The 24,045-nt window shown below is 44.9% G+C and overlaps 1 protein-coding gene across 1 annotated transcript in view; it reads left to right on the top strand.

Moving 5' to 3' along the window:
- The first annotated feature begins 1,854 nt into the window (after positions 1-1,854).
- LOC139761610 (protein O-mannosyl-transferase Tmtc3-like) overlaps positions 1,855-24,045 on the top strand; it is a 1,067,352-nt gene continuing 1,045,161 nt past the window's right edge. The window contains exon 1 of the mRNA XM_071685868.1: positions 1,855-2,349. Coding sequence (XP_071541969.1) covers positions 2,241-2,349 — 109 coding nt within the window. The 5' untranslated portion in view covers positions 1,855-2,240. The remainder of the gene's footprint in view (positions 2,350-24,045) is intronic.

Raw genomic sequence — 24,045 nt, 5'->3', positions numbered from 1 at the left:
AAGGGTAAGAGAGATGTGTGGAAATAAAAAGAGCGTGGTTGAGAGAGCAGAAGAGGGTGTTTTAAAATGGTTTGGGCACATGGAGAGAATGAGTGAGGAAAGATTGACCAAGAGGATATATGTGTCGGAGGTGGAGGGAACGAGGAGAAGAGGGAGACCAAATTGGAGGTGGAAAGATGGAGTGAAAAAGATTTTGTGTGATCGGGGCCTGAACATGCAGGAGGGTGAAAGGAGGGCAAGGAATAGAGTGAATTGGAGCGATGTGGTATACAGGGGTTGACGTGCTGTCAGTGGATTGAATCAAGGCATGTGAAGCGTCCGGGGTAAACCATGGAAAGCTGTGTAGGTATGTATATTTGTGTGTGTGGACGTGTGTATGTACATGTGTATGGGGGGGGTTGGGCCATTTCTTTCGTCTGTTTCCTTGCGCTACCTCGCAAACGCGGGAGACAGCGACAAAGTATAAAAAAAAAAAAAAAAAAAAAATATATATATATATATATATATATATATATATATATATATATATATATATATATATATATATATATATATATTATGTGTGCCCCGTCACATGCGGTAGAGATTGACTTGTAGAGTGAGTTGTGCTCCCTCCCTCTCCAACAACCTTGCACGCCTCCCTTATCCCTGATTGACGTGGACGCATCGTGACGACGCCTAGCCCCAACCGATCCATACGTATGTTCCGCTAACTGCGACACTTCCGGCGCCGACTGGTTGTAGTTAAGAAGCGTGAAGGCTTGACGGATGCCAGGTCAAGCCGGGTAGGACTTAACAACACCGCCAGCCTGGGCTGGAGATAGATTTAAGGAGGCACGCAAATCTATGCGGTCGGGCGCATTAAGTGTCGTTAAGTCTGTGACACTTGCCTGCACTTGCAAGACGAGCGTCAAGTAGTATGTGGTCTGGGCCCGAGCACCGACTTTTCAAAAGGTATTATTAATAAAAGAAAAAGAATGAATCCCTACAACCGACCACCTCCTTGTACGCTCCACACACCGTTCGATTTTCCTCCTCCTCCTCCTCCTCCGCCACTCCCGGACCTGGAGACAAACGGTGTTTGCATATCATGTTCGACCCTTTTATGTAAAAATGGCTCTGCGGAAGTGAGTCGTAATGTTTATATGCAGGCTCGAGTTGTATGATCGTCGGGACTCGACATTCTGAGCCATACCGTCGCTCGCACCGAGTCGCCCCCCCCCCCCCCCCACCAGTGCTTCCGATACGTCCCCGGCGCTAAATAGATAATCGCTGACGTTAAGAATTCGATATAAATCTCCGGCCAAGTTGCATGAAGCCTCTCTCCCTCGCTGAACAAACTGGCAACACTGACTTATCATTGTATAATTGTCTTTTCATACGCCTACTGCTATCATGGTGTCTTGAATGCCATCTCCTATCCTTTTGAGACAATTTTACGTTTGTTCGCTCGCTTTCCCGTGCCTCGGGGCGGACGTGCACTGGGGGCGTACAGCGCCTTGCTGTTTTCCATCCCTGAGGAGAATCAGCGTTCGTTATGTATGGTAAATGTAAAATTAAGAGGTTTGTCGCATTTCACCAGTGGAGAGAACCCTACCGCCACATCGAAATGAGGCGGAGCATGCGCGTCGGAGGCGGGACCGACAGCGACGCCAGGCGTACGATTGGATGCTGTGCGAATGCGTGAAGCGGAACTACTCATTGATTTCATGATTAAATACCTCGGTTGGAAATTACACCTGTCGTGTACTTTCGTGTGAAAACGCTCGCGATATGGACGTTTGAGACGTGGGGGGAAAGACCCGTTTTGGTAGGGTGTCACTTCAGAGCCGCAGTGTACGAGAAGAGCTTAGTGTGTGTGGAAACTGTGGCACCATCGACTCGGCCAAGAGGAGCTCAGTGTTTCTTGACGCTGTGGCAATGTCGGATGGGGATTTTGTTGTATTCAGAGATATCGAAGCATGTGTGATGGCTCTCGTCATCGCATTCAGTGATTGATATCGATGATCCTGAAGTTCGAGGTGCTTGGTAGTATTCCGTTGCATTTCACATACATGGAAAAATCGAAATGATAGAAATTCAAAAAGTTTTCACGATGTGTGTCGTTTAGTGCGGAGGAGGGCAAGGCGAGTTAATTTTTTTCGGGCTCCGACCTGATCGTTTGAGAGGAGCGATGTGCTCACCGACAGCCCGACTGCTGTCATAAAAGGTGTGTTTTTTTTCCGAAAGTCGTCGAAGTTATGCAGGCGAACAGCAAGATGCACCACCATCACCACCATCACCACCACCACCACAACCACCCGGCCACCAGAGGCCAGCAGCACCTCACCGCTAAACCGGACATACAAGGTAAGTCCGCGGCAGCCTCGCGGGAGTCCCGCCGTAGGGGAACATGTACAGGTAGCCGTGAGTCGGTGAGGGATTTCCAACAACCCCGGACTGATCCCTGATTCAACAGGTGACCTGATTCAGGTGAGGTGACCTCACGTCGGACGGATGTCACCTGACGGGGTTGGCCGGTGGGTGGGGAGGAGAAACGAGTGTCACGGATGGTGATTGGCACGAGTAAAGGCCCTTGATAAATACTTCGCCCCAGGTAACAAATGTCATGCCGTCGCCGTTTATTCAGCTCCGTTCATGCCTTGGAAAGCGCTGCCGCGTCTAAGTAAGTGATGAAAATAAAAGCCCGAGCGTGAGAGGTAAGTGTACTGATATTGACTCGAATAACGAAGGTTCGTGTCGTAATTGACATAACTCGTCGCCCGTCAGACTTCTGTCCAAAGTTTTAATGACCACACGAACCGTCTTCCTTCCCTTCGTCCACCGAGAGTTACACCAGTGGCATGAAAACTTTTGTCTTTGGACAATTTCGGTTTATCGAGGACAATAAATTTCATGTCGATTTTGAAAAAAAAAAGTTATACTAAAAAAGTTCGGTACTTATCTAATTGTGAAGAGGAAAGGAAAAGTTGATGTGAATATTTTTTTTTTTTTACCACGTTATCCAGATATTATGCACAAGTTTGAGATGAACTGAATAACTTGCGACGAATTATGAATTTTAAATCAGAGTCGACATTGAGGATGATTAAACTCTGCTCGGCCTGGAGCTCCTTAATGTCCTAAGGGAGAAAACTGATGTTTGATTTTTCTGACAAGTGTCCGTAAGCGAAGGAAGAAGTTCTACATATCGTATGAATTGCAGAGTTAAAGCCTTTACTATGATAACATTGTGTTATTAAATGGTTTCCCTATCTATTTCTTTTTTTCTAATTGCTCGTTGGGTGTGTTGAAGGACGATCGTTGTACTAAACGACCATTAAGGCCACTGCTAGTTATGTGAAAAAGATCTATATCAGTGCAGTGATTTAACCCGTGAAGCTAATATTCAAATAGATTGTAATAAATTTTGTTTCTTTTTCTTCGGTCGTCTTTGGTGCCAGGTTCCCGAGGAAATATCGATATAATTGTGAGAGTGTCGTTAGTGTTGTGATCTGCAGAGATAACAGTGCTTAGATGATTATGGCATTTCGATACTTACATATTTATATGCCAGGTAAAAAAAAAAGCCAGGGGCCCTCGCTGGAAAATAACAGTTAATGTTTCAAGCATACGAAAGAAGACACATTTCGAGATGAACAGATTGAAAAAAAAAAAGAAATAAGAAAATAATTATCGATATCGAGAAATGTTTAATACCAGAGTTAAGCGACCAGGGAATTGTTCGACAAATAATACCATTATCGGATACACCAGCAGGTGCCATGCCACCACTGGAATACTATTCGAACAGTAAAAATCAATGAGCGTGTAATACTGGCCGGGGCCAATACCACTGGTCATGAAAGCAATTAATATTGGCTAATACTAATACGTTATTACTGAGAATTGCAAGTAGCTCTGTGACTTGATGCCAACTAATTCCTCGAGCGCCCTATAAGAATAACGCCAGTGATCTTTTAATTAAGACGGATTTAATTATGTGTGATGAATAAGTTTCAGTGCTGCACGAACGGATCAGGACCGGTCTTTTAAGTGAACTGTACTTGTGATTGTATTGTGATTTTCTCGAGATTATTTTTTCTGAGTTGTGAATATATTTCTGGTGGTTAAATACCGCACTAATGGTTTTGTAGAAGGGGAATAGAGCGTTGTCTAATACACATAAGTACCGGGTAATTTTAGAATTTATATCGGTTGGTGTGCAGAAATAAAAAGGAAAATATTTTTAAAGCAAGTGATATTGGGTAGCTTGAGTTTCAACGTGAGCCCGATTCGTTCGATTGGTAAATGTTGAACAGCTGAACTATTTATCCTGTGGCTAAGAATATAGATAATTAGTTTACCACATACTATATGAAGTAGCCTCAGTTAACGATGAACGCATACGTGGCACGTGAACCTAAATTACATATTTGTCATGGAGGCGATCATTAATTGTAATTGTTAAACGCATAAGATTAAACATCGTTGACAAACATGGTAATCCTATATATAACATTATGAAATACAATCAGTGACAGCTCAACCAAGTGGAATTCGAATCGATCGTTACACAAACGAAAAGGGAAGCGAAGTAGTGACTCCATTGATCGTCAAACACAGGGCAGAAGTATCACTGATCAAACGTGAGGAGTGATCTTTAAACAAGGTGGAATTCGTATTGACCGTTAAACAAACGAACTAATGGCTCCTGTAATCGTTGAATACACGGCGTAGCAGTGCCATCGATCACTGCGCTCATTTTAGAATACTGACATTAAGCATTTAGCATTCATGATTATAGTAATGGTGATGCATGAGCAGTGAGTTTTGGCCTTGATCGTTAACCCCGGGAACACGACAAAACGACCATTGATCACGACGGAATGTGACCCCCCCCCCCCCCCCCTTTGTCCATGACGGTACTACGACCACTTGAAAAGGACGGTAGAAATCCGGGAGCTCGACGGTACGACTCCGTAAGGGTCGGATCAGAGACCTGGCCCGACGTCGTGTTCGAGGATTGTACCTTCGTTTTTGAAAGGGTCGTACCGTCGTTCTCAAGGGTCGCACTGTCGCACTCAAAGGGCTCTGGCGTACGAAAGAAGCAATACTGTTAAATCCGAGACGCAAGATGTTGTTGTTGCTCCTCTTGAACACAAGAAGTCGTGCTAAAAGAGGGTCTTGGGTCCAAAAATACTCCAGGTTATCATTTACGGACTTAATATATGACCGGGGGACTTACTTGAGGCTCCCTCCGCCCCACCCCGGCCCCCTTATTCACTTGGGGGAGCCACTCTCTCTCTCTCTCTCTCTCTCTCTCTCTCTCTCTCTCTCTCTCTCTCTCTCTCTCTCTCTCTCTCTCTCTCTCTCAGTCGATGGTAAATTAGCCCGTGTGGGAAATTGTTAAAGAGTGGAGTTTCTCGATATAGTGCGCTAATACCCAAACGTGTGGTTCCACGGCGGTGTTTGGTTGGGAGGGAGTTGTAGTCGTAGGGAGTTGAGGCGGAGATTGGAGTTGTCAGGAAGGAAAGGAGTTGAGGTTGTAGGTTATGAAGAGCGAGGGAGACGTAGGCAGGAAGGATCATCGAGATTAAGGGAGGGAAGGGGTAAGGGAGTGTTTTTTTTCCTAGGATGAAAGGCGGAAGGGAGTTGTAAGGAGCGGGAGGGAAGGATAAGGGAGATGTAGGGTGAGGGTGTTGGATGCAACAGGGGAGGGGGATCTGAAATTTGAGAATACCACCTACAAAATTAAATTGAAGTTAGTGATGTTTGATATCAGAACTGAGGTATGTTATAGGTGTGAGAGTTATATTGCAAAGTGACATTAATATTATAAAAAAAAAAGGAAGGCAGAGATAAACTACTGAATTATTGTATGGAACTAATGCTATAGCTGCAATATATATATATATATATATATATATATATATATATATATATATATATATATATATATATATATATATATATGTGTGTGTGTGTGTGTGTGTGTCTGTGTCTGTGTCTTTGTGTCTGTGTATCACCTTTTAGTAATGGTGTAATTCATTCGCTGATTCCAGGTTTCGAATTGTTTGAGAACCTGGCAATTAAGCATTACACAGGAGGGTTGTTGCTGGCACAGATCATATGAAATATGGACGGGTGCAGTGTTGCTTCTGAGCCGCATAGAAGCTGCCCCCATCTTGAAAGAACACATTGGCCTAAGCTTAAGGCTTGCGCTGGACGAATCCATTCACCCCGTTCCTCAGGGTCCGGGTGTGACAAAAGGGCCTGCAGTCTGCCCTCCCCAGCTTATGTCAGGTGCCCATTTATCGACCAGACCCCAAAGGAGAGGATGGACTGTTGGGTTCGCTCTGAGCTGGCTGGCTGCCCGGACCGGGGCTCGATCTTGGCTGGGATTTATAAAAGCCAGCGGCGCTGACCACTGCACCCCCGGAGCTCCAGGCTTGTTATGCCAAGAATAGATTTTTCCACTTTCTATTTTGATTCCTTGGAAGCTGAACCTAGACATGTTGGTTTTCCAGACCACGAAAACATATGCTCGGCTTATTTATGTAACGGCGGAGAATCTCAAATAAAATCTTATTGAGCGAATATATATGTATGTATATATATATATATATATATATATATATATATATATATATATATATATATTAAGGTAAGTCTGTCATTATCTTTTTTCTCGGGTTGCCTGAACACTCAAGGTTTTGCGAATTAGAAAGTAAAATGAGGACAAGGCTCTGGACTTGAGGACACTTAGGCTATTTCTGTCCCCTCTGTGCACAGGAGTAGAAAGACAACACCTGAGGTTGAAGCTGCCGTCCCAGACATCATCTTTCCCTTTGGGCGCAACGGTATGGGTGTCCTGGTGAGGCCAGAGGTCCACCATGCCAATTGTTATGGCACAACTTTGTGCCCCAGGAATCGTGCCATAGCGCTCAGGAGGTTTTGGGGGGCACACACCAAATTTGAGCACATCACTCCACCAAGAACGAACTGGTAATTTATCACCTCACCCCCGCGCGCATCGCTATTATCTCTAGATATTGAGGGATTTTCTTGTACATTGCTCGCGTAGTGGTTGCAAGATATATTAAGAGCTGTGGGGCATGACTTTTATAAGTTAGCGAATGCCCTTTACCAGTTTTAATAGCAGGGTGAAGTGCTGGTGGAGCCAACTGTCTCCACACTCTCGGGTGTTGAAGGGTTGCTGGAAACGTTTACACAATTACCATTGGGGTTTGCTCGGCTTTCTTTTAAAAGCCCGGAGTCATTGGACGCAATTTACTTTTTATATATATATAATCTTTTATTTCAGCAAATGTTCAGATTGCATGACGGGTGGGGACTCTCACACGCCGTGCCTCATGAGACCCTCGTAGTCATGGGTATGTGTGTATGTGCCAGGGGACGTCATGCAATTTGAACATTTGTTGAATCAAAGGTAAATATTAAAGTCTACCCCGCGAGTCCCGAAGTTTTGAGACAACATGATAAAAGCAGTCTCATATTTTTTTTTTCCCTCCCCTTTTACTGTTTAGTCTTAACAGGTGTACCCAAGTGTAATATAAGAAAAGAGAAGGAGTAGGAAGAGAGAGATAGCAAAAGAGGAAAGGGAAGTAATTAATGAAGCACCAAATTGAGGTTGGAGTAAATTAAAGAAGGGAGAGGAGACAGTTGATTACAGAGAAAGTTCATGTTAAGAGCAAGGGTTGGGTTACCCAGTTAATAAAAGAAGATGCCGGAGGTTGAGTAAATGGGATTATTAATTATATAATTAATAGAAAACTGGAATGGGTGCGAATATATTTTATCGGACCTCCGCGTTGGTGGTGCATTATTGACTGTGGTCCAAGGCAAGAGGTATGAGCAGTTGGCCATTTTTTTATTTTCATTCATGTTAGGGGGCCAAAAAATCGTTGTTCATACTCTTCGAAGTGAATATTCGATGAAATCGGTTTAGGAAGTGGTTTATGGGGGGTTAAACCCTTGATAGATATTGGAAGGGCATTTGCGAAGGTGCAGAGAAAATGTGGGGGTGAGATGGATAGGATCATTAAGGGGAATTAATCGCAAAACTCAACCATTAAACAAACCCCCCATGAATGCCCACGTAACCCAGGCCTCAAACCAAGATGGCTTCTCTCTTGACCCCGCCACCACCGAACCAAAATCTCAAAACAACTGACCTTATTTTGTCAGCGGATCCCTTTTTATTTCATGGTGTTCAGAACCACCTGTGCAGGCCGGAGACTCACCACAAGGTCTTCACCGGGACGTGGGCACCACCAGACCCCACAAGCGCCCTTCACTTATCTAGGATCGGCGCCAGTTTGGTGTGGTGCTGCGGGTCCACTGTTGACAGACCCGCCGCCATGGCTGGGGGGGACTTGAAATTCAGCCTCCCTGCGCGCGTGCGCAGTGAAGCGATCCGCTGCCATCTTTTCAACGAATGTAAATTCGAAGGAAATAATCTTCTGCCCTTCACAGTGGGACCCAGAAGTTGCTGAAGTGGTAATAAATATAAAAGACTGGATTTTTTTTTATTATCTTTTGATACAGTTGTATTGAAAAATATGGATACATCTTTTCTTTTTCTTTCAAACTATTCGCCATTTCCCGCGTCAGCAAGGTAGCGTTAAGAACAGAGGACTGGGCCTCTGAGGGAATATCCTCACCTGGCCCCCTTCTCTGTTCCTTCTTTTGGAAAATCAAAAAAAAAAAAAAAACCAAGAGGGGAGGATTTCCAGTCGCTCCCTTCCCTTTTAGTCGCCTTCTACGACACGCAGGGAATACGTGGGAAGTATTCTTTCTCCCCTATCCCCAGGGATATATATATATATATATATATATATATATATATATATATATATATATATATATATATATATATATATATATTCTTAGTGGACGATTTTTGATAAGTTTTCTGTAAATTTCAGATGAATTTTTAAAATGCCGGTGGAGCATTCGAGCGCACATTTTCTTCGGCCTTTTGATTGGGTAGACTAACTTTTTTCCACGAAGACGAAGGGATGAAACTCGAAATAGACAGGGTGGGAGAGAGGATCGGGTGTAAGCGTTCGGTACAAACACGTACATTTCCTCGCTGGTGACATTTACGTAATTCAACCCAACGCTTTTTGTTTGCATATGCAACACTGGAGGAACATATGGGCTTGAAAGGACAGAATCCTGCGTAAAAGTATTATTATTATTATTATTATTATTATTATTATTATTATTATTATTATTATTGTTATTATTATTATCATTATTATTATTACTATTATTATTATTATTATTATTATTATCGAATTGGCAATATAAATCGCATGGTCTATACCTGGTGAAGTCTTATTGTGTCTTCTGCTCCAACAGCCTAGGCTGGATCCAGTGTGTTAATATTATTATTTTCATACATGGCAGAGCTGTTTTTTCCCATTTAGTCAATTCTGAGTTGAACGTGCTGTGACACCTTCGTCCCATCTGTCCAAATCTCCAAATAATACTTCTTTACAAGAGCATTTTGTTTCACCCGGGTTTTTTTTTTTGCAGTTTTGCCCCTGCGATCGAAGAGCTGAGGAAGGGACACGACCTTCATCCATCAGAAGCCGCCTTACTCTTAGATTTGCAGGTTGTTTGATTCTGCAAGTTGCAGCTTTCCATTTGTGGACTCAAAATTTTTTTTTTGATGTTTGACGTTAGTGTTAGTGTTTTGATAGTTTTCATACGGAATCTTCCTTTATTTAACAATATTTAACGAGTCGTTTGCCTATTTTTTTTTCTTGATTTTCAATTGTCTGTAGAATTTTTTTGACATTGCTGTAGAATTTTGTTCGTCTCCTTAAGTACGTCTGTGTATGTATGTATGTCTGACGTTAGAGGTTTGGCGATTTGAACTTTGCGTATAAAAGGCAGGTAATTTTTGTGTCCTTTAGATATGTAATTTACTCTCGTCTGCCTCCAGTGTTTTGGCACATATTTCGTGAGTCTGGTGGTCAGTCTGATGCACTTTGTCCCACAGGTTAGGTCGCCTTGTGGTGCAGAGTGAGCCGTGGGCTTTTGAGGAGGTCTGGACACTCCGTTTTCGTCTGCGGAGAGAGAGCGTCTCTCCCGTTCGTTGTATTCGGAACATTTTTTCCTGCCACTCTCTCTAATGGAGGGTGTCCCTTACCGTACAATTTTAAGTGAAGTAGTGGTCATTCTTTTGAAAATTTTATTTATTCAGTTAATTGATTAATTTATTAATTTATAATAATAGTAATGATAATAATGATAATAATGATAATAATAATAATAGTAATAATAATAAAAATAGTAATAATAATAATAATAATAAATATTATTATTATTATTATTATTATTATTATTATTATTATTATTACTATTATTATAGATTTTTGGCTCGAGTGATTTTCTTTCTGTTGTAGAATATTCATTGCATGTTTCTTCATCATCATAGCCACCCAGTGTTGATGTATCCTCATTCACCCCCGTTGTAGTGCGTGTTGTGCTTATCGCTCGTATGTTACGGGGTGAGAGTTTTACACAGGTGTTGCCCCGTCACTTAGCCTTGTATATATGTGCTATGTCTTTACTCATATGTTTGTACACACACACACACACACACACACACACACACACACACACACACACACACACACACACATTCCAGCCTAAGCCAGGTGCCCAGTTATCGACCCGCCCCAAGAGGGAAGGATGAACGCCTTGGATTGGTTGTGGGCCGACTCCCACGCCGTGGATTCGAACCCATGCAGGTCCATCCCAGGGCTGGCCCACGCTGACTCATGGTCAGTAACGCTAACCAGTGCACCACTCGTCTTTAAGTTGCGATAATTAACTTCTGTGTTATGACAGATGTATGTACTATACGTGTGTTTGCCAGTTATCGAACTTCTTTTTTTTTGCGGTTGGTTTTATTATTGGGTGATTTAAGAGCGAACTCTTGATTTACAGAGTTCCTGTTGTGATGCCTTTACGAGGTAACTACAACGGGGATGGTTACCTACCTCGGGGAAGATCCCTTCTCCGATGTTGCAATCCTATCATTCTTCCGTCGTCGATATGTTTAAACGCCCTTTAGGAATATTACACGTAGGACATTATTGTTTCCCCCCAAAAGGTTATCATAGCAGAATTTATCGTTCACTGATCTCCTGTGGTTTCCAGTCTGCTGGCTACTTGTACACTGTCGCTTGAGTCGTCAGGTACTGGTGAAGGCACCTCCTGTGGGTGTCGTGTCTGTTGTCGTCAGGTACTGGTGAAGGCACCTCCTGTGGGTGTCGTGTCTGTTGTCGTCAGGTACTGGTGAAGGCACCTCCTGTGGGTGTCGTGTCTGTTGGCCTTGTAGACTGGCCTGGCCCAGCGCAGTCACAACGTGTTAAGGTTTTTGACGAGGAACTGTAATTTACCTCATCATTTTGCAGACTTCAGCTGGGCGGTTTTTACGTATCGGGTCTTGAAGGGGAGGTGATATGACGTGATCTGTTCATGTTCGGTTTTACATTCCAGGGCTTTGAGAGAAAAAAAAAACTCGATTTTGTTTTTCTGTTGATAGTTAAGACGGCACAGGCAATTGAAGCCCAGATCAAAGCCATCTCATGAACGCTATGTATATGTTTATCCTAAACCAGGTTCCTATTTTATCGGCCAATCCCCTAGGGGAGGATGAACAGCTGTGTCAACTGTAGACCAACTGCCGTAACCAGGATTCGAACTTGGGGGCTCGACTCCGGGCGGCCCGTGAATGCGTCATGGTCAGCAATGCTAACAGTTACACTACAGAGGTTCATAACACAGGCGCAGACTCATTATTGATTGAAGAGTAGTAATTATACTAGAATAATTGACTTATAATTCCTGATATATATATATATATATATATATATATATATATATATATATATATATATATATATATATATATATATATATATAAAAGGGTTGGCTGGAGTGTACGAACTATGAAAATGAGACAGAAACTGAATAATGGCTTTTAAAAACGCCGTGTGCACTCTCCAGACCAGAATATTGTGAATCAAGGAACCACTTTGATGCTGACGAGATGGCGGAGAAAATGTGAAGGGAGCGTTCATTGTCCGCGCTGACCCAGTCATCAAAAATGAGAACTACTGCGAGCGCGTGAAATCAGATGAAAGATGTATCATACACCACGGAAAATACATTCATAAAATACGCCACAGTGGGAGCTGTTGGCGCGGGTGGCTTCGGACTTGACACCGAAAGGAAATGTATTGATGGCGGGGTAGCCATAATGATAACAGGAGGTGAGGGACGACTGTTTGAGGCTGTCGGAGATGTGTGCAGGAGGATGAGGAGGTCTTGTGCGGGTCTCTGACCCGCGGGGATGCGGCCTGACCAGCGTGATTGATCACCGGAACAACAGCGGAGCCTGAGCTGAGCTTCGAGGATGGGTGGTAGAGGTGACCCTCGGAAGCTTTTACCTTTAGCCGGTGCCAAGTGTCAGTCATGGCCTCACCATTGGACAGCAAATCCCTCGTGTGTGTATGTAGATGGGTGTCGCCGGACTCTGCCCGCGCGAGGTTAAACAGCGAGTGAAGAGACACCACGAGCGAGGCTGCGTAATTTCATCAGCACAGTCTCGTTAAACAACTTCACACTACAAAGGATTCCATCATTACCCTTCACCTTGAAGTAGCGCAGACTTGGACTGAAGGAGCCTTTCTGGAAAGGAGGACCCGGGTACCACCGGGACCCTTTCCTAGGGAGAAGGACCTGGACAACACCAGGACCCTTCCTAGAAAGGGGTCCCGGGTAACATTAAGACCCTTTTCTAGAGAGAGAGGTCCTGGGGTAGTAACAGATAAACGAGTAAATGTGACGCAGTAGTTGGGCAGTTATTAGTTGTGAAGGCGAGATGTGATATTTCACGGAGATGTAACAGGTCACTTAATGCCGGAGGAAGACTGTCTATGTCACCTGTTTTTGAGTGTTTTGTCAGGCCCAGCTGCTCCGCTATGGCCCAGGTGGCACGTCGAAGACACAGCTCTGTTTCCCCGAGAAACTTTTTCTTTTTTTTTTTTCCTTCCTTTTTTTTTTTTCTAGGTGGGGATTGGTATTAGGGCGGCCTCTTGTTGCTCGCCTTTAGTGTAAAACTGTGGAGGAAAACCTCGGCCGGTGTTGGCGAGAGCCCTGGAGATGATCGAGGAGGGTGTTGTCTGTCTCCCGCAGGGAGCCCGGCCGATGACAAGAGAGTACGAACCTCGAAGGAGGATTTCGGCCGGACCTCACACCGCCTGCGTAGGGCCAGCTGGGTGGTGTCGTGTTTTGAAGACTCTCTCTCTCTCTCTCTCTCTCTCTCTCTCTCTCTCTCTCTCTCTCTCTCTCTCTCTCTCTCTCTCTCTCTCTCTCTCTCTCTCTCTCTCTCTCTCTCTCTCTCTCTCTCTCTCTCTCTCTCTCGGCTTTGTGGCGGCACTTCAGTGGCTGTCGAGTGTCGCTCCTTCGGGCCTCCAGGTAACTGTCTTCTCTCTCTCTCTCTCTCTCTCTCTCTCTCTCTCTCTCTCTCTCTCTCTCTCTCTCTGCCTGAGCCGCGCACGTGAGCTGGTGGCGGCTGTCAGTCCACAAACAGGCGGTCTGTATCCGTCTTGCGCATAACGCTCGATTACGCGTTAATCGCACGACTCGTTCTTCCTAACGCCATGTGCCCCTGCGGTGAGCGCTACCCGCCCGCCCTGCCCTGCCTTTTGGCATAGTCTCGTCGCAAGCAATTTGTACGCAGGTAATTTAGTAGTCCCTCCCCTTTAAATATCAGCTGTCCGGATGAGATTCAACTGTCCGGATGAGATTCAGCTGTCCGGATGAGATTCAGCCGGTGTTCTCTGTTCATGTGTTCATTAATGGGTCACGGAAATTGATCACGAATTATCCACGTTTTTGTATTGTTCACAATCATCAGCAGATAGTGAGAGGCATCAACACCATGTTCACCATCACCCAGTCACGCGACGGACTCCACCGTGTCCCTAGTCACCGGTGTCTTCACCATCACCCAAGATTCACTATATCATCGGTAAGGCATCGCTGTCACCATCAAATCATCACTGTCTTCACCATCGCTCAGGCGCCACTGTGTACATCACCGGGGCATCAATGTCTTCGCCATCACCCAAGCACCGCTGTCCTCACCATCACCCGGGCACCAGTCAATATCTTCACCATCACCCAAGCACCACTGCCCTCACCATCACCCGGGCCTCGGTCAATATCTTCACCATCACCCAAGCACCGCTGTCCTCACCATCACCCGGGCACCAGTCAATATCTTCACCATCACCATCGTTCCGTCTGGAACATCATTATCTGCTGATGACGCCCTCGTATCGCTGCCGCCCTTGCAGGCTACGTTGTACCGCCCCCGCCCACTACAGACCCGGACACGCCCCTCGCCCGCCCCTCCACACGATTAACGTCGCCGACCATAGAATTGCGTGACCTTCTTCGGACGATTTATCGAGTGACCGAGGCCCGACGGCGCGCCATAGACTCCTCGATTCGACCTGGGGGAGGAAGAGGATTCATATGGTGGGGAAGGCGATTGGAAGGGTCGGGTGTAATCGAGAGCCCGTGGCTGCCCATTACACAAGTTTCCACAGATGAAGGAAAGGGAAGGTTAAGTCCTTCGAAATTCCTTTATATATATATATATATATATATATATATATATATATATATATATATATATATATATATATATATTTAGGGTATTTACCTGATACGCTCAGCAGAAAAGGGAGGCGGAAGATCAATCCCCCACAATTGACTCTTTTTTTAAGGTAGGTACCTTCCACTCATAGAAACGAATACGTATAGTCCGTAAAACTGACCTTTTTAAGGTAGGTACCTTCCACTTATAGAAACGAATACATATAGTCCCTAAAACTGACCTTTTTAAGGTAGGTACCTTCCACTCATAGAAACGAATACGTATAGTCCGTAAAACTGACCTTTTTAAGGTAGATACCTGCTGCTCACTGCAGAACGGGAACACTTAAAGCCCCCTAAAATTGACGTTTTTAAGGATAGCCGTCTTGCACCCTGCAGAAAAGGGAATAAGTAGAGCAAAGTCCCTAAGCCGTCTTCCACTCTGCAGAAAAGGGAATAAGTAGAGCAAAGTCCCTAAAATTGACTTTTTAAAAGATACCTACCTCCCACTACAGAAACGAGTGTAGATACAGTCCGTGAAATTCATTCTTTTTTTTTTTTTTTAGGTTAGATACATACTACTTTAGGTACATACCACTCCCTGCTTAAACGAAGGGAAGTATCGTCCGTTTTTTATGTATTTTTTTGTTTAAGGTTGAGTACACACCACTCGCTGAAGAAAACGGGAGGATTGATAAGTCCCAATCGTGCCTTGATGGATTATAGCGTTGTCACACCACCGCGAATGATGCATGTCGCTGACGCCTTCATATTACTCGATCCAAATTATAATGAACTGATAAAGACGGCGGCGGCGGAGGAGGAGGGAGGAGGACGAGACCTGGTTTTAGCCCAGAGGAGGAGGAGGAGAGAGAGGGGGGGACCAGACGCCGATTAAAACACCACCATGTTTGATGATGTGTTGCCCGGAGGAGATGACACAGGGGAGCGTCTTGCAGGAGGAGGAGGAAGAGGAGGAGGCAGCGTCGTCGCGCGGAAGAAAAAGGAATGGTGGGGTGGGGGGAACGCCAGGTTTACAGAGGTACTCGGTCGTGCTGAGCGACGCTGGGTCGTGTAGTGGTGAGCCCCGTGGACGGCGAATCACTCGGGCGCTCGGGATTCGAACCCTGGACATTGTAGGTCCGTGCCATGTCAGCTATTACCTCCCCTCCCTCAAAAATGTGATTTGTCATAAAGAAGAAAAAAGAAAAACGAATCGATGAATATTCTTAGATACGAAAAACGAGTGTGCTCATGTATGGCTAAGCGGGTTTGAAGGCATGGTCGAAACCCGCTTCGTCAAAATGTACTTCATGGAATGTCATTTGAAAAAGTAACTCAGTGGCCAGAGCGAGGAGTGCTCATTTTACTTATGTGTTGGTTTGGGTCTTGCTGGACTTCGCTTTTCAAGTGGTTATACGTTGATGTGGGGGGGAGCCGCTTTTGAGGTGGTTACATTGATGTGGGGAGACCGCTTTTAAGGTGGTTATACGTTGATGTTGGGGGAGGAAGAAACCGCTTTTGAGGTGGTTACGTTGATGGGGACCGCTTTTGAGGTGGTTATGTTGATGTGGGGGTGGGGCGGGAGACCACTTTCGAGGTGGTTTCGTTGATCTGGGAGAGAGAGAGTTCAGACTGGCGGTTGTGCATCGCTGTTAGAAATAACTGATTTGGGATAGAACATGTTGCATTTGGGGAGTTAAGATGTTGGTGAAGGCCGCGTGGAAATGGGGCGCGTGAGTTAACATCGTTCATGACAAGGTTAATAAGTCATTAGTGTTCATTTGCCAAAGGGGTAGTTCTAGGCTACCATGGTGGGGCGAGTGGTTGATTGATAAAGGAGAAAGGTGGATTAACAAAGGGGTGGTGATGGATTACAGTAGGGGGTAAGTAGAGGATTACCCAAGGGAAGGGGTGGGTTATCATTAGGGGTAATGGTGGATTACCAATGGGGGCATTTATGGATTAACAAACGGAGTGGGGGATTAACAAATGGTCCTGGTGGATTATCAGAGGGGGTGGTGTGAAGAGGTGTAGAATGAGGGAGTAGCGGAGGATTATCAGATAGGGATAGATGGATCACTTTAGGTGGAACGGTAGATTAAAAAAGAGTTGTGGATTTTCAAAAGGGAGTGGAGGAGGAGGAGGAGGAGGAGGAAGAGTATGGGTGTTGGTAGGTTAACAAGCGGAGTCGGAGGGGGAGTGTGGGAGGAGTGTGACAAAATACGGGAGTGGACGACTAGCTGGCAGTCTGCCTGGCCAAGTGGCTGGTCGGGCTGGAGTAAGTGGAGGTGCGTCGCACGGAGCAGCGACGGATCGATCGGGAGTCGTACGTTAGATGCAGCTCGTTGGCGGGAGGGGAGGGAGAGGAGAGAGAGTGGAGGAGGAGGAGGAGGAGGGGGGTAGCTCTGTCCTCGACCTCCGCCGGTTGGTCACAACCGCCGGGCTTCCCCCGCGGAGGCACGGTCCATCAAGCTGTTTGACTCTGCTACAAGGTAGGAGTAGGAGGGAGGAGGAGCAGGGGGTAGCTCTGTCCTCGACCTCAAGCACTGCAGCCTTGCTTAAGGAGACTAATCCCGTTCTCTGTGGGAGAAGACGAGGATGGCAGGTGGGTCTTACTCCACTGCTCCTTCAGTTTAACGGTAGTGGGTTTTTAAGTAGACTTCAGGAGGGCGTGGAAAGAGCCCTCCCCCGTGGACTGACGCGTCTGCTGTTTCCCCATGCTAATACTTCTGGCAGCACCACTCCAACACCGAGGATTTAATTTGCACGTTTATATATATATATATATATATGTATGTATAAATCCCTTCCTCATCCCTTCTCCTCCTCCTCCTCCTCCTCCTCCTCCTGCTCTCACCTCTAAGTCTCGTTCCTCCACCGAGGGATTATCTCTGTATGCAAGTTAGGCACTTGACTTTCCCATTACTTTGCTTCTCACTCGTATATTCTGGTATCTGTCTCGTGTGCGTCTGTAATGAGTCGGGATGTTAAGAGCCCTCGTCTTGACCCCGGGAGATTCAGACGTTTTAACTAGACGCCCGCCGTAGAGGAGCGGTGTGGCCCGTTCTCTCCCCCCCCAGCACTATGGTATGTTTTACGTGTTGAGCACAGGGTAGTCTGTGCTGCAGGAGGGCGCGGGTGTGTGTGTGTGTGTGTGTGTGTGTGTGTGTGTGTGTGAGCGAGAGAGAGGAGGGAGGGAGAGAGACATGGCTTCTGGGGTCATTTATCGTCTGTGCTTCTCTGGTTTTGGGAGGTCTCAGTAGCCGTCCTGTCATCTCGGCTGATTGGACGATTCCAATATCGTGTTCTCCGGACGCTGGACGTCATCACGCCCGGATGCACCGTCTTCTTCGTTTGATTAATCATCTCTCCAGTCATCGTACTGGGTGTGTGTGTGTGTGTGTGTTGATCCTTCCTCATCGACGTCCGAAGCGGCGGGGTCGAAATTATGACTCCCCCTTTTCCCATCATTCACCGTCTCGTATTGTTTAGCGGTGCTACCACCCGCCAACCAACCAACCACCCTACCCACTCACCACCTCCTCCTCAACCCACCCACCTCCTCCTCAACCCACCCACCTCCTCCTCCTCAACCCCACCCACCACCTCCTCCTCAACCCCACCCACCGCCTCCTCCTCAACCCCACCCACCGCAAGACTGGGCTGATGTCTGCGTGAAGGGTTTTCATCGTCCGGCAGAAAACGGGATCGGCATGCTAATACGGTCGCCAACCTGGAGGGACGATGGTGACGACGCCATGCGGTGCCCGTGCCATGCAATCAGCGTCGGGTCTGAGCATGAGGGACAGCCGGGAGGCAGACGCGGTCATGACACCCTGGGGTGGGGGAAACAACGGCTTCCGTAACCGGGGGGAGAGGCAGGCGGAGGACATTGCGCGATCAGCCATCACCTTCGTTGATGAGGAGAATATGATCGAAGCGGCGTCCTCCATGGGTTCTCCGACACCCTCTCGTCCCAGTTATACGTGAAGTCGCTCTCTGGACTCACTGGTGTAGCTTTAAGTCATTTGAGTTAGGATTTTTCTTTCTTTTTTTTTTTGCTGGGGGGGGGGGGGGTTTCCGGCTTTTGTTTACCGTGGAAGGATTATTATTATTATTATTATTATTATTATTATTATTATTATTATTATTATTATTATTATTATTATTTATTATTATTATTAATGTTTATTATTATTATTATTATTATAATTGTTATTTATTGTTATTAATGTTTATTATTATTATTATTATTATTATTATTATTATTATTATTATTATATTATTATTATTATTTATTATTATTGATGTTTATTATTATTATTATTATTATTATTATTATTATTATTATTATTATTATTAATAATTATTTATTATTATTATTATTATTATTATTATTATTATTATTATTATTATTATTAATTATTATTAGTATTTTTAATAATTATTTATTATTATTATTATTATTATTATTATTATTATTATTATTATTATTATTATTATTATTATTATTTATTATTGATATTGTTATTATTATTATTATTAGATAGGCACTTATCTAACGTAATAGGGGTCGGGTCAAATCGCTGTTAGATTGATCAACAACGGACACCAACCAGGAACCACCTGGACTAGATTGATCAACAACGGACACCAACCAGGAACCACCTGGACTAGACTGATCAACAACGGACACCAACCAGGAACCACCTGGACTAGATTGATCAACAACGGACACCAACCAGGAACCACCTGGACTAGATTGATCAACAACGGACACCAACCAGGAACCACCTGGGCTAGATTGATCAACAACGGACACCAACCAGGAACCACCTGGACTAGATTGATCAACAACGGACACCAACCAGGAACCACCTGGGCTAGATTGATCAACAACGGACATCAGCCAGGAACCACCTGGACTAGATTGATCAACAACGGACATCAGCCAGGAACCACCTGGACTAGATTGATCAATAACGGACACCAACCAGGAACCACCTGGACTAGATTGATCAATAACGGACATCAGCCAGGAACCACCTGGACTAGATTGATCAATAACGGACATCAGCCAGGAACCACCTGGACTAGATTGATCAACAACGGACATCAGCCAGGAACCACCTGGACTAGATTGATCAACAACGGACATCAACCAGGAACCACCTGGACTAGATTGATCAACAACGGACATCAGCCACGAGAGCACATTGATCAGGTTGATCACCAGTTTGCTGTCGGGGATGTTGTGGAAAATGCGGTTGACGAGGGGGAGGTGAATTCAGAGGTTCAGTGATGGTGTAGTGAAGGTGACGTTTGGTGATGGCCTCTTCCATATAGACGAACGTGATGGCTGAATGATGGCGCACGCGAATATTACAGCTGTTAGTATTATTATTATTATTATTATTATTATTATTATTATTATTATTATTGTTGTTATCATTATTATTATTATTATTGTTATTGATATTATTGTTATCATTATTATTATCATTATTGTTATTATTATTATTATTATTATTATTATTATCATTATTATTATTATTATTATTATTATTATTGTTATTATTATTATTATTATTATTATTATTATTATTATTATTATTATTATTGTTGTTGTTGTTATTATCATCATCATTATTATTATTATTGTTATTAATGATATTATTGTTATTATTATTTTTATTATTATTATCATTATTTTTATTATTATTATTATTGATAATCATTTTTTATCTCTCCGTCGGCCGTAGTATCCACAGCAGTTTGGACTGACTGTAAACTTTAACAGCGTCCGAAGTGATTATTTCTTTTTTCTTTCGCTTGTGATCTGGTATAGGGAGGCTGTTTCGCTTTACATAGATATTTGTAGATGTTCCTGTGTTGTTAAGTGCTTGTGTGTGTGTGTGTGTGTGTGTGTGTGTGTGTGTGTGTGTGTGTGTGTGTGTGTGTAAGTGTTCTTATTTGTTCTCTATTTGATTTTCATGCATTATTCCACACACACACACACACACACACACACACACACACGAGTTCACATCCAACGAAAGTCCAGAGCTAAAATAGACTGTTCAGTTTTGTTTATCTTAAAGAAGCGCAAGAAGATGATAGAGAAGGTCCACGGGAGGGCATGAGACGGTGCCGTAATTAAAAGAGAGCTGAGTTATAGGGACGGAATCAGGAGACCTTACATTTGTCCACCGTAGACGAAGGAAGAGTAAGGGGTGACCTGATCACAACGTCTTTAGTTTTTCACACCAAGTTTGGCTGGTGGCGTAGACAGCGATCAGGCCTTCGAGGGACCCAAGGATGGCGCGACTCGTAGCCATAGCGTGGGAATCAACCACGAAACCAGGTAGAAAATATATAATGGAATGATTTTTATTTATGCCAAAGAGCTGGAGGAAATTGGTCATGCGGACAGCGTCCAGAAGTTGAGAACGCATTGTGACATAGAAGGAAGTTCAAGAGATATGGCCCCTCCTCCCACCAGTGGAGGGCAGACCTCCCTCCCCGTCCATTGCAAATAGGTCATTACGCACTGACGTCAGCGTTGTTCGATATTAGCATTCGCTGGGGGGGAGGACAGACATTGATTTATTATCTCTTGCAGGTTTTCTGCTGTCCTCTTGTTTTGCCATGAGACTGGCATCGACGTAATTATTGTCTGACTAGGCTGTTCGCGTGTGGAGTTGTTAGCTAGGCTGTTCGCGTGTGGAGTTGTTAGCTAGGCTGTTCGTGTGTGGAGCTGTTGTGGAGGAGCTTCGTAAAGCATATATTTCTACTTCGTGGATCGAAGTCTTATACATATTGATCGTGGGGTTCACGTGTGTGTGTGTGTGTGTGTGTGTGTGTGTGTGTGTCTTTCGGTTCGTTCGATTATGGCTTCTGTTCGTTCGTTCGTGATCTATGCTCGTTCGTCTGATCATGGTTTAATGTTCACGAACTGTATATAATTCTTAGTTCGTCCTCTAATGTTCACTCATGCGAGAAGCATGGTTTAATGTACGTCCTCTGATGGTTTAAGTTCACTCGTTCGAGCATGGTTTAATGTACGTCCTATGACGGTTTAACTTCACTCGTACGAGCATGGTTTAATATTCGTCCTCTGATGGTTTAAGTTCACTCGTACGAGCATGGTTTAATATTTGTCCTCTGATGGTTTAAGCTCACTCGTACGAGCACGGTTTAATATTCGTCTTCTGATGGTTTAAGTTCACTCGTACGAGCATGGTTTAATGTTCGTCCTCTGATGGTTTAAGTTCACTCGTACGAGCATGGGTTAATGTTCGTCCTCTGATGGTTTAAGTTCACTCGTACGAGCACGGTTTAATATTCGTCCTCTGATAGTTTAAGTTCACTCATACGAGCATGGTTTGATATTCGTCCTCTGATGGTTTAAGTTCACTCATACGAGCATGGTTTAATGTTCGTCCTCTGATGGTTTAATTTTCGTTCGTGCGAGCAAGGTGTGCTCTTAGTTCGTTCGTGAGACCATATTGATTTTAATTCTTCCTCATGTGGTTTCAATAGTCGTTCGTACGAAATTGGTTTTAACGTTCATTCGTCCCTTCGTGGTTTACATGGGAAGGTTTCGTGTATGTGGGTTTCATCTTTTGTGAACGTTGTCTCGTTTTGACTCTTCTCTAAATCCTCCCCATCATCATTTTTCCTTTTTCTAAAGAGCCCCCGGTACTTATATCTGTCACCTTCGTTTTCTCTGATTATGATGTTATTTTTTTTCTGTAACGAACTCTTTTTCCTAGTTTTATTTAGTACCCTACCTTGCGTATACCTTACGATGGTTTGGGAGGTCTTCTACCCCCACAGCTGGGTCTGGGACCTTACCTTACCTTGCGTATACCTTACGATGGTTTGGGAGGTCTTCTACCCCCCGCAGCTGGGTCTGGGACCTTACCTTACCTTACGTATACCTTACGATGGTTTGGGAGGTCTTCTACCCCCACAGCTGGGTCTGGGACCTTACCTTTACTTACGTATACCTTACGATGGTTTGGGAGGTCTTCTACCCCCACACAGCTGGGTCTGGGACCTTACCTTTACTTACGTATACCTTACAATGGTTTCGGAGGTCTTCTACCCCCTACAGCTGGGTCTGGGACCTTACCTTACGTTACGTATACCTTACGATAGTTTCGGAGTCGTCCTATTTTCCCAGTTGGGCCTGGGACCAAGCTGCCTTGGTTTAATCCAATGCTCCATCAGGCTGTTGGAGGCCATGGTCCGTAGGCTTATGTAGTAACTACGAGCTGTTCGCGCAGTTTGGAAGAAGAGCGTCATTCTCGACGAATCACAGCCAAGATTGGTGGACGATACATATTGGTACAGCGACTGTCATGTTACCTCATCAACTTCTGTTGTATGTTGTCCGCGCTCACAAATCCCTCCACCACTCTGCCACAACCATACTCCTTTACATATTCTCTAACAAGTTTCTTGCTTGATTCCCCGCTATGGCCACTGGTAACTGTTCAGTCTTTGCATCTTTCGAAGAGCTAGCTGTCCGCTGTCTCGGTTATCCAAACGGGTTTAAAAGCTAATTATAGACGTTGTGATCAGGTCTCCCCTTACTCTTCTTTCATCCGCGGTGGACAGATTTGAGGCCTTGCAGCTTTTTTTTTCCCTGTAAGTCCAGCTTTCTTAATTCGGGTATACCATCTTTGTTTTGGGTGGAGTGGCGATCCGAGAAGGCGTCGTGCGAGCGAATGGCTTCGCCGTTGCGCTGAGTTCGAAGCCGAGCTGGAGCAGCCAGCGGTGGTGGTTACGGGACGGGGGATTCCGTTACACCTGCGGTTATGAAGCGCAGATTGCGTTTCAGCGGCGATAATGGGGCGTGAACTGCGCCTCTGCGGAGGCGAGAAGCGTGGATCGCGTTGCAGAGGTGGATGGGAAGCGCTGGTGGTTCGCCGTAGCACCGTTGAAGACGAAGGCGTGGGCTCCGTTGCGGCGTTGGTAGCTTACTCCTCTGGCGGTAATTACCCATCAACGCCTCGCGTCTGCGACTCGACGCCTTCCTTCACTCCGGCAAGTGCACGACGACACGCCCACGCCGAGAGAGAGAGAGAGAGAGAGAGAGAGAGAGAGAGAGAGAGAGAGAGAGAGAGAGAGAGACTAGAGACTTGAGAGACTTATATAGAGAGAGGGGCGTAATTACCTTGAATTATTTGGGTAGGGAATTATTTATAATATATCACTCGTAATGCAAAGCTGGCGTGCGTGCGTTTTTCTCCACATAATTACATATAATTAACCACGGCGTAAGGTGAGGCAAGGCAAGGTGCGGTGCTTTGCTGAGGGAGTGTACGTGGGTTTTGGCGT

Source organism: Panulirus ornatus, chromosome 41, assembly GCF_036320965.1.
Source record: "Panulirus ornatus isolate Po-2019 chromosome 41, ASM3632096v1, whole genome shotgun sequence".
NCBI classification, from domain to species: domain Eukaryota; kingdom Metazoa; phylum Arthropoda; class Malacostraca; order Decapoda; family Palinuridae; genus Panulirus; species Panulirus ornatus.
This window is presented reverse-complemented; position numbering and strand designations above follow the sequence as displayed.